The sequence below is a fragment of the Leptodactylus fuscus genome, chromosome 2 (assembly GCF_031893055.1).
Source record: "Leptodactylus fuscus isolate aLepFus1 chromosome 2, aLepFus1.hap2, whole genome shotgun sequence".
NCBI lineage: Eukaryota > Metazoa > Chordata > Amphibia > Anura > Leptodactylidae > Leptodactylus > Leptodactylus fuscus.
In genome coordinates this window covers 34488373-34501247 of record NC_134266.1, presented here as the reverse complement: position 1 = coordinate 34501247, position 12875 = coordinate 34488373, and the positions used below count along the sequence as shown (strand labels likewise).

Below are 12875 nucleotides of genomic sequence, written 5' to 3'. Positions count from 1 at the left end.
CTTGTTACTAGCTGGGCATACAATATACTCCACACATTTATTATTATAGCAAATTAATAATCATCATCTCCTGAGAAACTTCCTAAGACAGAGGAAACTGATCAGGTATAATGCGCCTTTGGCTCCATTCACACTTAGTTAACAGGTACATGACCATGTTCTCCACTTAAATCAATGAGTCTGAACGTCACAGCAGATATGAACAGGACCTGGCCCGAGATTGCATCCAGACTCACAGTCCCTTAAACATGGTCATGTAGATGAGGGCCTAAGAAAAGTATAGGTGAGGGTCCACAGACCAAAAACTATGTTTACAAGGATTTTTTTTTTTCCAAAAATTTCAATAACTCCATTGTCATAGTAGAGAATAATTACCAGTTAAAGGGGCTGAAGATAATGTATACTTAAAGGGGTTGTCCCATCACAAGGATCCGATCTATACTGCTTGTTAATGTGGATGTAAGACTTTTCCTAAATACATTGCTTCAGCAAAACTGCTTTGTTTGTCCACTATCTTACTTTATTCAATTCATTGTTGACACATCCCTGACTTATCTTTTCAAAAGTCAAGTGATGTATCTGCTGCTCTCAGGGGGGAGGGGCTAAGTGCAGGGAGTGAGCCTGTGTATCTAGCTATTCCTTTGTCTGCACCACGTGACCTAGCTTCCTGCTCTCAGATAGAGGAGAGGAGCTGCTTTCATTTCTTCTGTTCTCCCAGTTATCAGGCTAGCTAATACAATTGTGTTCATTATGGCGGAGACAGGCAGTCTCTGGATGTAACACAGAATGGAGTTGCTGCTGCCTGTACTTCATAGTCCAATATGGGTGGGCGGAGCTACATGCAAATTTGGGGGCGGAGCTAAACAGCAGGTTGCATGTGAAACCCCACCCACCAAATGATGCAAGAAACCAGGAAGAAAGAAGATTTTACAGGAGTGAAGACTGGTGAGTATGCGAGGTGGGAATACCCCTTTAAGACCTATCCACAGGATGGGCTATCAGTATCAGATTAGTTGGGTTCTGGCAACAGAATCCCACAAGCAACAACTGGTGCGATAGTGTGTGTGTGTGTATATATAACACACACACACATATACTATCGCACCAGTTGTGTATATAATACAGGCAAAAGCAGCCCTGCTCCTATGCAAGTGAATGTGAGAGGGGTTCAGTTTTCAAGGTCTCCATTACAGAGTACAGAGCTCCGTACACTATATACAGCTTCCAGTCTGTACAGCATAGCAGTGGCGCCTTGAACTGCAGCTCCATTATTATTCCTTGAGTAGGATCATGGCTGCTGCTGACTTGTATAACTTGTATACGGTTTCTTGTGTCCTAAACAGCTGATCAGGACGGGGTCCTGTTGTCACACTACAACCGATCAGATACCGATGTGACCTATCCTATATATTGGTCATCAGTATCAATTATTTTCAGGTCCTGGACAACCCCTTTAATGACAGTACATATAGACTATATGCTTGTTGGCTGCACCCATTATACAGTTATCTTTTGGGGACAGTCACACTTATGAAGAGTTCAGCATTATTCCCTTGTGGCATTGCTTCTAGGGAAACATCTACCTTTGTTGGGTTTAGACACCGAGAATGAAAGAAGAAATACCCATTACATCAAGGCCAATTTTAATGACTGCAAAAAAATTGCATATACGGTATGACACGATAACCTTAAAAACAGGAGCGTTCTATAAATAAGAAGAAAGTAATGGGAATATACTATGATGCCGTTCTAACCCCTGGGTGAGGCTTTCAATACGAAGACCATAAGGCAACTGGCAGACTTGGATCAATGCCATCAAACACTTACAAGTGTCCCAGTTGTAGATGATAGAATAGTCTGCAATAGATTTCTTATGTTTATCCCAAATAGAAAGGGTTAAATGTAATGAACAGTTCCCATGTTCAGGACCTTGGAGTAACAGACTAAAGGAGACACGGCTTGCCTGTCTGACACAATGGAGGGTTTAGCTGACAGACTTGTACTTGATCCAGGGATTTGCACCTCGAACTTCAAAAGTAGGTTCATTGTGATAAATGTGATATCCGAGCTCTTCCAGGGGGGGTTCTGGGTCCGTGGTGGCGAACAGGGCGGCTTCCTCAATTTCCTTTCGCACTTCAACATCAATTTCCTGTAAGAGACCACAGGCGTACATGAGAGAAGTGTCCGGACACTAAATAATCCCAACCACAGGTATGTCAACAATACAGAAGTGACGTCTGATAAATCTGGCATACCTCTGCCTGACAGGCCAAGCACACCCAGTGGAATGACAAGTAGGAGAAGGTCTCAGGATTGTGCAAATCAACCCAAAAAGTTGCAAAACTGCATTTTACGACTTTTTATCATGATTCTAGAAAGCAGGACATAAGAGATTCCCCTCCCCCGTTAGCTATACCTTCAGTTCTTCCACGCTGGACAGGTTGTTGTTGAGCATTCGGTCCTTCAGCAGGGTGATCGGGTCACTTTTACTTCTCACCTCCTGAATTTCTTCTCTTGTACGATAGCTGGAAATAATAATAATTTAAAAAAATTTAAAAAAATAAAAACCTTGTCCATTATGTAAATTTTACATCCCCCCAAACACAATATGCAATAGATCACTCTGCTTGTATTTACAGCGACACAAAGTTTGCAGAAAGCAACACAGGACAAGTCGCCGTAATTATTGGTTGTACAGATGGAGCCGCCGGCAGCACAACCAGCATGGGGAACCTGCACCACTACATTGCACATAGATGACATATCAGAACATTTATTTTTAGCAAATTCTGCCTTATTCGTAGGAAAAAGAACAAGTAAAAACACAATGTTTCTTGCAATGTGACTTACAGTATTCACTACAGATATACATCAGGGACGAGGAAGCCTTTACACAGAGCTCTGTGGACTGAAGCCGTCTGTAATAGACTGGGCATCAGGGAGATGAGTATACGACTACCACTGTCCATGGCCTGGGTATATAAAGACCATTATATAACCCCCATTAGACGCCCAGCGACATCAGGTTTCTGGCATATCCACAAGGTTGGTGACGTGTGAGTTATAAATGTCTAAAGGATCATTTTTAGAGATGAGCGAGTAGTATTCGATCGAGTACCACTCGCTATTTGAATGGAAAAACTTGATGCAGAACCAGCGTTGATTGGCCGAATGATATACAATCAGCCAATCAACGCTGGTTCTTCTCCTACCATTAGAAGTCTTCTCCGCGCAGCTTCCCCGCGGCGTCTTCTGGCTCTGAATTCACTCTGCCAGGCATCGGGCCTGGGCAGAGCAGATTGCAAATGCCCGTGCTACAAGAAAATGACCGCTTTGACTGTAAGCGGCCATTTTCTTCTAGTGTGGGCATGCGCAGTAGTCTCTGCCCAGGCCCGATGCCTGGCAGAGTGAATTCATTGCCGGAAGATGACGCGGGGACGCTGCGCGGAGAAGACTTCTCGGAGAATCCATCTTGATCCTCACTCGTGGACTTTGTATGTTCAATTTGATCGAATGTTGCCTACCCCTGAAACGAGCATTTTTCCCCCATATCGAGTATTTAACTACTCGCTCATCTCTAATCATTTTGTATTTTGTATATGAACATAAAGTTTGATCAGATTTTCCAGGACCTGTACTTGTCAGCTAAACACTTCCCATTCTAAAGAAATCATACACCAAGCTCCAAAGCGTATACAACGGTTCCAGCCTATGTCCTACCATGTAACCATATGGTTTGGTTTTTGTGGTCTCCCTCTGTTGTGCTATGGTGAGGTTTCTCCCAGCGTTAGCTGTTTTAGATATGGCTATGACACAATGTGCACAGAGCCTTACTGAAGCGTTAGACCTTCTCTATACACTAAAATACTATCAGGGTAGAAAAGACAAACGCAAAGAACAGAGTAGAGGATTTATGGAAAAAAAAAAAAAAAAAAAAAATCACCTTGGGCTCTGTTCACATTGCTGGCAAGCTTTAGGTTTTTTTTGTTTGTTTTTATTTAACCAAAGCCTTTAATTTGCATAATTTATACCATTGAAGTCAACTGTGGGGTTAAAACTGAAAGCTGTTTTCTCTCAGGTACGTTTTTTTGTTGCTTTTTTTTTTTTTTGCAGGAAAGAAAGGTGCACCATGCAGCACAGTGGAAATGCTGCATTCTTCAAATTTGGCGCGGTTTTGGAAATCGCTGCATGTCAATTACACCTACGGAAATGTTGGCTGTTTCCCTATAGGTATAATAGAAGCAGAAAGTCCACAGAGGACACAGAGAAAAGCGCTGCGGGAAAAACCACTATATATTTCTTTCGCATTTATCCCGCAGCCGAAGAGACATGAGAACCAATCACAGCGCAGCGTTCACTTTCCAAGAGCACCATCTAAATCCTGCACCGTTATTAAGATAAATGCACTCACCTAACCCCAGGGTCACTCATACTATGTCCGTGGTAACGATAAGTCTGAAGCTCCATCAGAATAGGCCCCTGAAAACAAGGCGTACAAGGGAATGTAAGGCACAAAGGTGTAACTATAAGATAACGGCATATTATATAGAATACATTCTCACCTTCCCAGATCTGCAGTGATCAGCAGCAAACTTGGTGGCTTCTCTGACACAAAGAACATCCATGCCATCAACCTAGGACAGACAACATAGAGAATACGGGATGTGAAAAAGCCCCTACAGACAGGACATTAATATGGCTGCGTATTAGTCACTACTGCCAGTGCCTGTCTTCCATCCATCACTCACCCTGAGGCCTGGGATGTAGTCGCCGCGCTTGAAGTAGTCAGTACTGGCTGCAGCTCTCTCCACAGACGTGCCCATACCATATCTGTTATTCTCACAAATGAAGATACAGGGCAGTTTCCATAAGGCAGCCATATTGTAAGTCTCAAAAATCTGACCCTGTAAAATCAATGGAGTGAGCATGTGAAATACTGCGGCTAAACAAGGGAACCTACTGAATCATTTGCTGCAAATGTGACTGAACACTGAATGCATTTACACTAGATAGTGAAGGTGAAGTTTATTACTGAGCTCCAGAAGAGCAGAAGGATAACAGAACAAGGATGGGATCTAAAATTCTTACCTGGTTAGCAGCGCCGTCACCATACAAGGCCAAGCAGATCTCGTTCTTCCCAAAATACTTACAGGCCAAAGCAATGCCGGCTCCAAGAGGGACCTGCAAAGAATATACCCAAACGAATTACCAACAAAATAATCAGAACGGTGTCAGAGATCCCACATTGAGACGTGAAACAAAGAAGACCTCACTTACCTGAGCTCCCACTATGCCATTGCCTCCATAGAAGTTTTTGGCATACATGTGCATAGAGCCCCCTTTACCTTTGGCACAACCACCTTTTCTCCCTGTTGTAAAAAAAAAATAATAATTTAAAAAAGACATAATTCCACATTGTATTATATGTAGCCATTCATCAAAATATCACATTATGATTTTATAAAAAAAAATTGTATTATCAATCCATATCTCTAGAGATTAGCAGCATGACCCTACGTTCTCGGGTTTAGGGCCCCAGACCTTGTAATCTCAGCCCCATCCATCTTGAGTTTGATAACTATAATCTGTCGGCAGCGTTGGTCCTGGACTAGTACCTGGCAGCTTTTGCATTGAGTTGACATTCTCATTGCCACCATTTTTATCTATATCTGAGTGTGAGTGTGCGTTCTGGAGCAGATTCTTCTCTACGCACTGTGAGCAGTGTACAGGAGCTCGTCTCCATCCACCAGCTCAGAGAGAAATGCAAAATCACACAAAGATTACTGCTCACATATAAAGAGACTCATGTACCTGTAAGCTCTGCCAGGATTTCCTTTACAGAGACCCCACGGGTATAGGTGTATCCATGGGCACGATAGGCTGTAATAAGGTGATCTGTGGGATTTATAGAAGCCTCCATGCCCACACAACAGGCTTCCTGTAGAAAGGAAATTGATAGGAATCGATTATTAGAAATAAGATTTATTTTATCAGATTTTATTATAATTTTTTTTTTTAACTTTCTTATTACATTTCTCCATTTATAAAATAATCTACGATATTTCAGTTCTATGACCTTAAGCATATACAAAGAGCAACGCCACTTGTATGCTGCAGATCACTTGTCAGCTTGGCGGTGTAGATTGGGTGAGCAGAGTCATCTCATTATTATTACAGGCCATGATATTTAATGACAGATGTCAGCGCTGTTACACTGATGGCTGGATAATAGCATAAAGCTCACAGGCCACTGCTTACCCTGCACATACAGGAACCATAAACTGCAAATGCAGTGTGAAAATGCCCTTGAAATTTTCAACAGTTGCATTTACTATATCGGGGACAAGCACACACTGCGACTAGAGATGAGCGAGTACTGTTTGGATCAGCCGATCCGAACAGCACGCATGCCTTGAAATGAATGGACGTAGCTGGCACCCGACGGGTTAAGCGGCCGGCCGGTGTCAAAGCGGAAGTACCAGGTGCATCCATTCATTTCAATGTGTGCGTGCTGTTCGGATCGGCTGATCCGAACAGTACTCGCTCATCTCTAGCTGCGACAGTTCTTACCTGCCCATCATAAAGATGACAGAACCCACGGATAATCTTCTGCTTGTATAGCTGATCTGACTTCAGTTCCATGCGCCGAATAATCTGCATAGTCCTATAGTACTGCAGGCCCTGCTCGCGGGTCAGCACAGCGGTGGTCGGTGGGGCGTCATCCAGTTTGTGAACATCGCATTTCTAGTAACAGAGAAACATGAGTAGATCAGTAAATACATAAGGGGTTATTGGGTCCTATAGATTATGTATGTCGTGTAGCACTTAATGATTGGCTGTGCTGGTGCAGCCCAGGATGTCTGTGCGCCAGAATCTGAAGTCGGTGCCCCAAATACGGTTTTATAAAGATTGATGCCTAGAGGAAGTTCACATTAGGAACTCCTTAGTACAACTCCTTAGTATTTCTGGTACGTATGGATGTAGCCTTAAAAGGCTGGTCTAGGATTTTTTTTAAAAAACATGGCTGCTTTGTTTTCCCCAAAAAACAGCATAACACAGGTGTAAACAACACCAAGCTGCAGAATTTTTCTCCAAGAAATGTCGCAGCTTTCAATCTTCCAACATCTCCATTATAGAAGTCTTACCTTGATGTCGAAGGTTGCTTCAGATGCAAAGTCTGCGTAGCTGCGAGACGCCACAATAACACGGGCGGCCTTAAAAAGAGGAAAAAAACGACATGAATAAAATATGGAGATGGATAAAAGTGGTCATTCAGATAGGCACAAGGTCCACAGAATGAAGCACATGTGACTGTGAAGACGCTGGAGCATGAGGTGACAGACGCCGCAGCCAATATACAGGAGTATGGATGGAATAAATAGGATAATATATTATACGCTCTCCCGCAGGGCTGCGCGGTCGGGGTAGGCCACAACACTGACTCCTAGTTTTCCACAGCCCGACTTCTTCATACATGGCAATGGTCAGAAGCTCCTCTAAGGCAGGATTCACATCTGCGTCACAGATACATCCAAAATGGCCAGATGAAAAAGACAGCCACCCGACGGACGCCATTACAGTCAGCGGGATTCCTCAGGGTCATAGAATGGATCAGATTTTCCATTCTTCAGACTCTCAGACAGAGGAGAAGAACGGAAACACGGACGCCGGTGTGAACTCAGGAAAAGCTAGAGACTTCATACCAATGAAAGCAAATACGTAACAAGGTCGGCATCTGATTACAGGATAATAATTGTAGGATGTCATAAGATTCATCCTTTTATTTAGAAGCCGGAATCGGTAACTTTTCTCTGACGTCACAGCCCTGCTCTCCTGCCTCTAATATGATGTAGGGTGACCTATAAGGTGATGTCATGATGGACCTGAGAAATGACCTATGACCTTTTCTTTCTACCTCACAGTTCAACTTCTGTCTAAGACGCCATCACTCTTTATAAACTGAAGAGTTACAGCCTGAAAACATCAAAGTCATTCCCTATCCCCAGGATAGGTGCTAAGTGTCTGCTCCCGAGTTCCTTCTAGTCTGAGCAGCCGTCCATTCCCCTTGAGTCTGCCGCAGACAGTAGAGCGCTGTACTCCGCTTGTCTTCAGCAGTCACATAGAGATGAATGAAATGGCAATGACCATATTTCACAGAAGATGCATCAAAAGAGAGGGGTGGGGGCACTTTCTCGTGATCAGTGGGGGTCTCCGTGATCAGATCCCCCTCAGTCAGTCACATAATCTCCATCCACCAAAGAGGGGTTATGCTCAATTCATGGTACAACCCCCTCAAGGAAGGAAAGCTGAGTTTTGACTGGTTTCAAAAAACGCCATCCATTGTGCTGTCAGACAGAGTAATACCCACTATAAAGCAGAATACCCAACTGCCCTGCAACTACCCCAAGTGCATGGGGTCCAAGGTAAATAGTAACTTTTCTATAGGCTACCTTCCAATATCATTATACTGGAAGATTCTTATACTCCAAGGGATCTTACAAGTTCGGGATTACCAGAGAATCTCAGAAAAAGGCAAAAACATCCATAAAGAAACATGCACAAGTACTCTTCTATACGTTGTCTTCAAATCAAGTAGATGGAGGTTTTCTGGATTATCATGTGCCAAATGAGAGGAAAGTAACTACATGAGGTTACGTTACAGGTAAGTGTGTGACATGTCTAAGAACTGTCCAAAAACCTGCACGCGGTCTGAGGGTCAGTTCACACTGAGTTTATGGGTGTGCATTCTGGCACGTATACACATGTCAGAATGTGAGCGCTCAGAACAGATCCCATTCATTTCAATGGGTCATTACGGGCGTATAACGTGCCAGAATGCGTGCCTGTAAACTCAGTGTGAACTGGCCCTGAGGCTGCAGATGCACTGTGCCAAAACACCCAGGATGCGGCCAGAACCACGGCATGGTGCGGTCTTTAAATGACTGCAGCTGAAAGTCCTTGACCCTAAATTTGCTCCATAACTGTGTGGCCCTTAGGCTGAGGCCCATGTTACGGAAAAGCATCTTTTTTATGTTGCAGATTTTGTTGCGGTTTTTTGAGTCAAAGCCAAGAATGGCTACAAAAGGAATGGGAACGCTTTAAAAAGTTATTATACTTCTCTCTTCTATCTCTTCAATCCGTTTATGAATTTGGCTCAAAAAACTGCAATAAAATCTGCAACAAAAAAAAAAAAAGCTGAGTTTCTGCAATGTGGGGCCTCAGCCACAAAGAGTTTTTAGTATCTCCACTGATTCCGGCACAGTTGGTATTTTTTCTCTAGCCCCCACCATTCTCGAACAATCAATGCTGTTAGTTTTGGTGCCTGATATCCTATTTAGGATCTATACTGTCAGAAGGGCGGTGTCAGGGAGGAGCAGGCAGGGGGACGTGGTTTTTGAACATGTGGCCTGTACAGGTGAGACAACCAGCATATAGGGTGGCTATCACATTAGCCCCAGATTAGGGATTCAGGATTGTTCAGCAGGTCGGATTCAGTCACCCTAATGTAATGGGCTCCGGCCTGGTGACAGCTTCATGGCGGCTAAATATGTGACCTGTAATGAGTAATGACACACAATAAGCAGGAATATGGCTGAAGGCCGGAGTGGTTCCTTACCTCACTAGCTGCCCCCTTTAACCAGTCGCATGATCAAGACATAAAAAAGAAGAAATATCATCTTACCAAGAGAGCGGCTACTACATGGAGAGTTATCAGCACACTGGTACAGAGATAGAGGTCACTCCCTATATAAGATCACTCACCGGTCTGCGAAGGTCAGAACTAGCAGAGATCTCAGTGGATAAATAAGTTATACTGAGCCTTTCCCTTATCGAAATCTATTTACTGTACTGCATGCTGTTTTCGTTACGCCTTTGTTCACACTTGTGTCCCAGGCACCGTCAACCTTTCTAAAATTGTTAACGTAAAGTACGGCGGCCTACAGCGCTATTTTTACTGTCAGAAAATCTAGAACCTTGAACGACCTTGTTAAAGATGACTTTTCATGTCCTCTAACATTGTATGTGATATATACCACTGTATAGCGGACGGTGCGCTGAATAAAGTGCAGTCAATTCAGATTTTCTGGTATCTGCCCCCAATTGCAGAGATATCGGTGCCGTTAGTTTCAGTACTGTTATCACTGCACTGACAAGGGGGCTGGCCTTACAGCTCAGTGCCATTGCTGGGGAGTGAAGAACACCGCCTGACAGTAAAATGCTGCCCCAACCATCATGGCTCCACAGTACAGCTATAGGGCAGGTTGGGGGCCAGGGGAAAAAACATACTTTTTCTTGGCCGAGCACACAGACCTGTTGTGTGAATGAGCTCTTAGGCGTCATACATAGGACCACAGTCGTGTGGGTCCGTGTTGATAATGGATGTACATGTGACAAGCAGTCCATGGTTTTCACACACTATCCACAGAACAGACAGACTGAGCCACAAAACCAGACGACAGGAATAAGCCCGGCTTCATATTTTATAGCCCAGTCCTACATGGATCTGTAAAAACTACCGATGTGTGACTGAGGCCATAGAAATGAAATAGGTCCGTGCACTATCACTTATTACAGATCTATAATAATGGATAAAACCCACAGTGGTGTGCATGAAGCCCAACTCACTGATACTATGTTTATATCTGCCCGATACAAATTTGTCTAGAAAAAAAACCCCCAAAAAACTGCTTTTCTTCATTCTGAACAGATTGCCAAATAAAGACAAACAGAATACTATGTGTAGGTAATCCGTCTGTGTCCGCCTTGCATAGAACGGGTTTGTTGCCGTCTGTCTGGTATCATTTTTTTTTTTGGACAGAGCAAAAGTGCAGCAAGTGCGACATTTGTCTCTATCCATAAGAGCGGATACACAGCGGAGATCCTCCAAATGCACACGGGCAGAACGTTGCAAAAACGACCCCCTTCTCATTAGTTTTTTATGTTTCGATGGATCACAGAAATTGATTAGGTGCAGAGACACTAACACAGGTGTGAACACTGCCTTAGTAAACACCCCTCCACTCCGATCCTTCATGTGTCCCAATAATGCACACGCAATAATGCACACGCACGGTCACATCTATGTCATCACCTCCGCACTAACAAGGGGTAGGGGGTGTGAGGACATTTTTTGTCTCCCCCCTGTAGTATAGAGGTGCAGCCATTACCCAGGGTGCACATGTCAGTAATGACAGCAGTGTCCAGGGTGACCCGGTTACCATGTAGATCACAGCCTCCTGCACATTGTCAGTGACACCTATACATGGCTGCCCCTCCTGTGCCCACCTCCCCTGCAGTTTCGGGGGTGCAGCCGGCGCCCTGTCCTTCTCTGCCCCGCTACTTACAGTGACAGGTTTCTGGGCCGAGCCCTGGAGCACACGGGACACTAGAGACAGCATCTTTTGCATGGGCGGCCGGTCAGAAGAAGATCCGGGTCACTGTCCGGGCCAAGTTATCAGTCTGGTGACACCGACGACCTCGAGAGCTGAGCGGCCGCCTGTAACCTTCTAGCGGCCTACACAGCAGTGACGGACGCGACCTTGACGTCATCAACACACCTTCCTACGTGCTGACGTACAGCCGCGGCGGCCATCTTTAGTAAGGGCATTAGAGGATTGGCTTTATTTCTTGACATTGTGTGTGCACAGAACTGTACGCATATGGTGCGGTATACAGAAGGGGCGTGGCCAATAGCAACCAGTTAAGATAAGAGACCCTCCCCCACCCCTGTCCCTGTGCACCAGTGTGAATGTGGCCAATGCCTCTCACTATGAGGCCCAGTTGGAGAGTTATCTGCTGCTGCAGTGTTATGTTGGGCTTATGTAGTCAATGGTAGTTGAGAAGCTCTGCAGAAAGGACAGAAACAGAAAGTAGGGGCACACCTGCAAGAATATGTCTGGGCCCCTGCAAGTGTCTGGCCCCTGCCCTCCAGTACTAGAGCAACACATAATGCAACAGCGGTCAACCCTCCCTGAATGCCCAGGACACTCCTAGTATGCACACCAATAGAGGGCGCTGCCTGAGAATGTGCAAGTCTATCTTCCATGATGTAATTAGAAAGACAAAGTCTCAGTCAAGCATCCTATAGAGGGCGCTCCCTTTAACATAATGCCGACCTTCTCAGAGGCCTTTATTTGCAATGATGTTGGGATTATACCAGATCCAGCCTCTCACCTTTGCCAGATCAGTCCTCTCTGCGCCAAACTGATGAGATGCAAATACATCGAAACGGCTGTCCTTGGCTGAGAAGACTGTATCTGGTATAATCCCAACATCATTGCAAATAAAGGCCTCTGAGAAGGTCGGCATTATGTTAAAGGGGCTCTATCATTGGGAAAAGTCATTTTTAGATAAGCACATCCTTGCATAGCCTTTAGAAAGCCTATTTCACACCTACCTTTTGTATGTAAATCGCCTCAGTGGTTTTTGAATAAGCCCATTTTTATCCATATGCTAATTAGCCTCTTGGTGCACCCAGAAAGTCTCATCGTGCACCCTCTGCTATTCTTTCCTATGTATGTGTACAGCACAGGCTGCTGCTGATGACTTCCTGCTTCCTGTTTGCTCACACAGATAGGAGAGAATAGCAGAGAGGAGGCTGTTGATAACTTCCTGTGCTGGCTGGAAGCTAATTAGCATATTAAAAACAGACTCATTCAAAAACTACTGAGGCAATCTACATACAAAAGGTAGGTGTGGAATAGACTTTCTAAAGGATGTGCTTAGCTAAAAATGACTTTTCCCAATGATAGAGCCCCTTTATTGGATTGCTTGACTGAGACTCTGTCTTCCTAATTACATCATGGAAGATAGACTTGCACATTCTCAGTGAGCGCCCTCTATTGGTGTGGATGCCTGAGGAACTGGCATCCTAA

The 12875-nt window shown here is 44.4% G+C and overlaps 1 protein-coding gene across 1 annotated transcript; it reads right to left on the bottom strand.

Moving 5' to 3' along the window:
* Window positions 1-1626: 1626 nt before the first annotated feature.
* PDHA1 (pyruvate dehydrogenase E1 subunit alpha 1) lies at window positions 1627-11544 on the bottom strand. The gene is made up of 11 exons (XM_075263580.1): window positions 11346-11544; window positions 7146-7214; window positions 6571-6744; window positions 5812-5938; window positions 5278-5369; window positions 5089-5181; window positions 4749-4904; window positions 4563-4634; window positions 4412-4479; window positions 2417-2525; window positions 1627-2149 (listed from the first exon to the last, which is right to left on the bottom strand). The coding sequence occupies exons 1-11, from the start codon at window positions 11406-11408 to the stop codon at window positions 1985-1987; spliced, it is 1188 nt and encodes a 395-aa protein (XP_075119681.1). The 5' UTR covers window positions 11409-11544; the 3' UTR covers window positions 1627-1984.
* Between the last annotated feature and the right edge of the window lie 1331 nt (window positions 11545-12875).

What these genes read in the sequence shown, in the direction of transcription:
- PDHA1 (XM_075263580.1), bottom strand. Translation starts at nt 11,408, where the DNA reads ATGCAAAAGATGCTGTCTCTAGTGTCCCGTGTGCTCCAGGGCTCGGCC. An exon ending in AATCCTGGCAGAGCTTACAG is followed by an intron (nt 5,370 to 5,811) that starts GTACATGAGTCT and finishes TTTTTACAACAG; the next exon opens with GGAGAAAAGGTGGTTGTGCC. An exon ending in ACTACATCCCAGGCCTCAGG is followed by an intron (nt 4,635 to 4,748) that starts GTGAGTGATGGA and finishes TGTCTGTCCTAG; the next exon opens with GTTGATGGCATGGATGTTCT.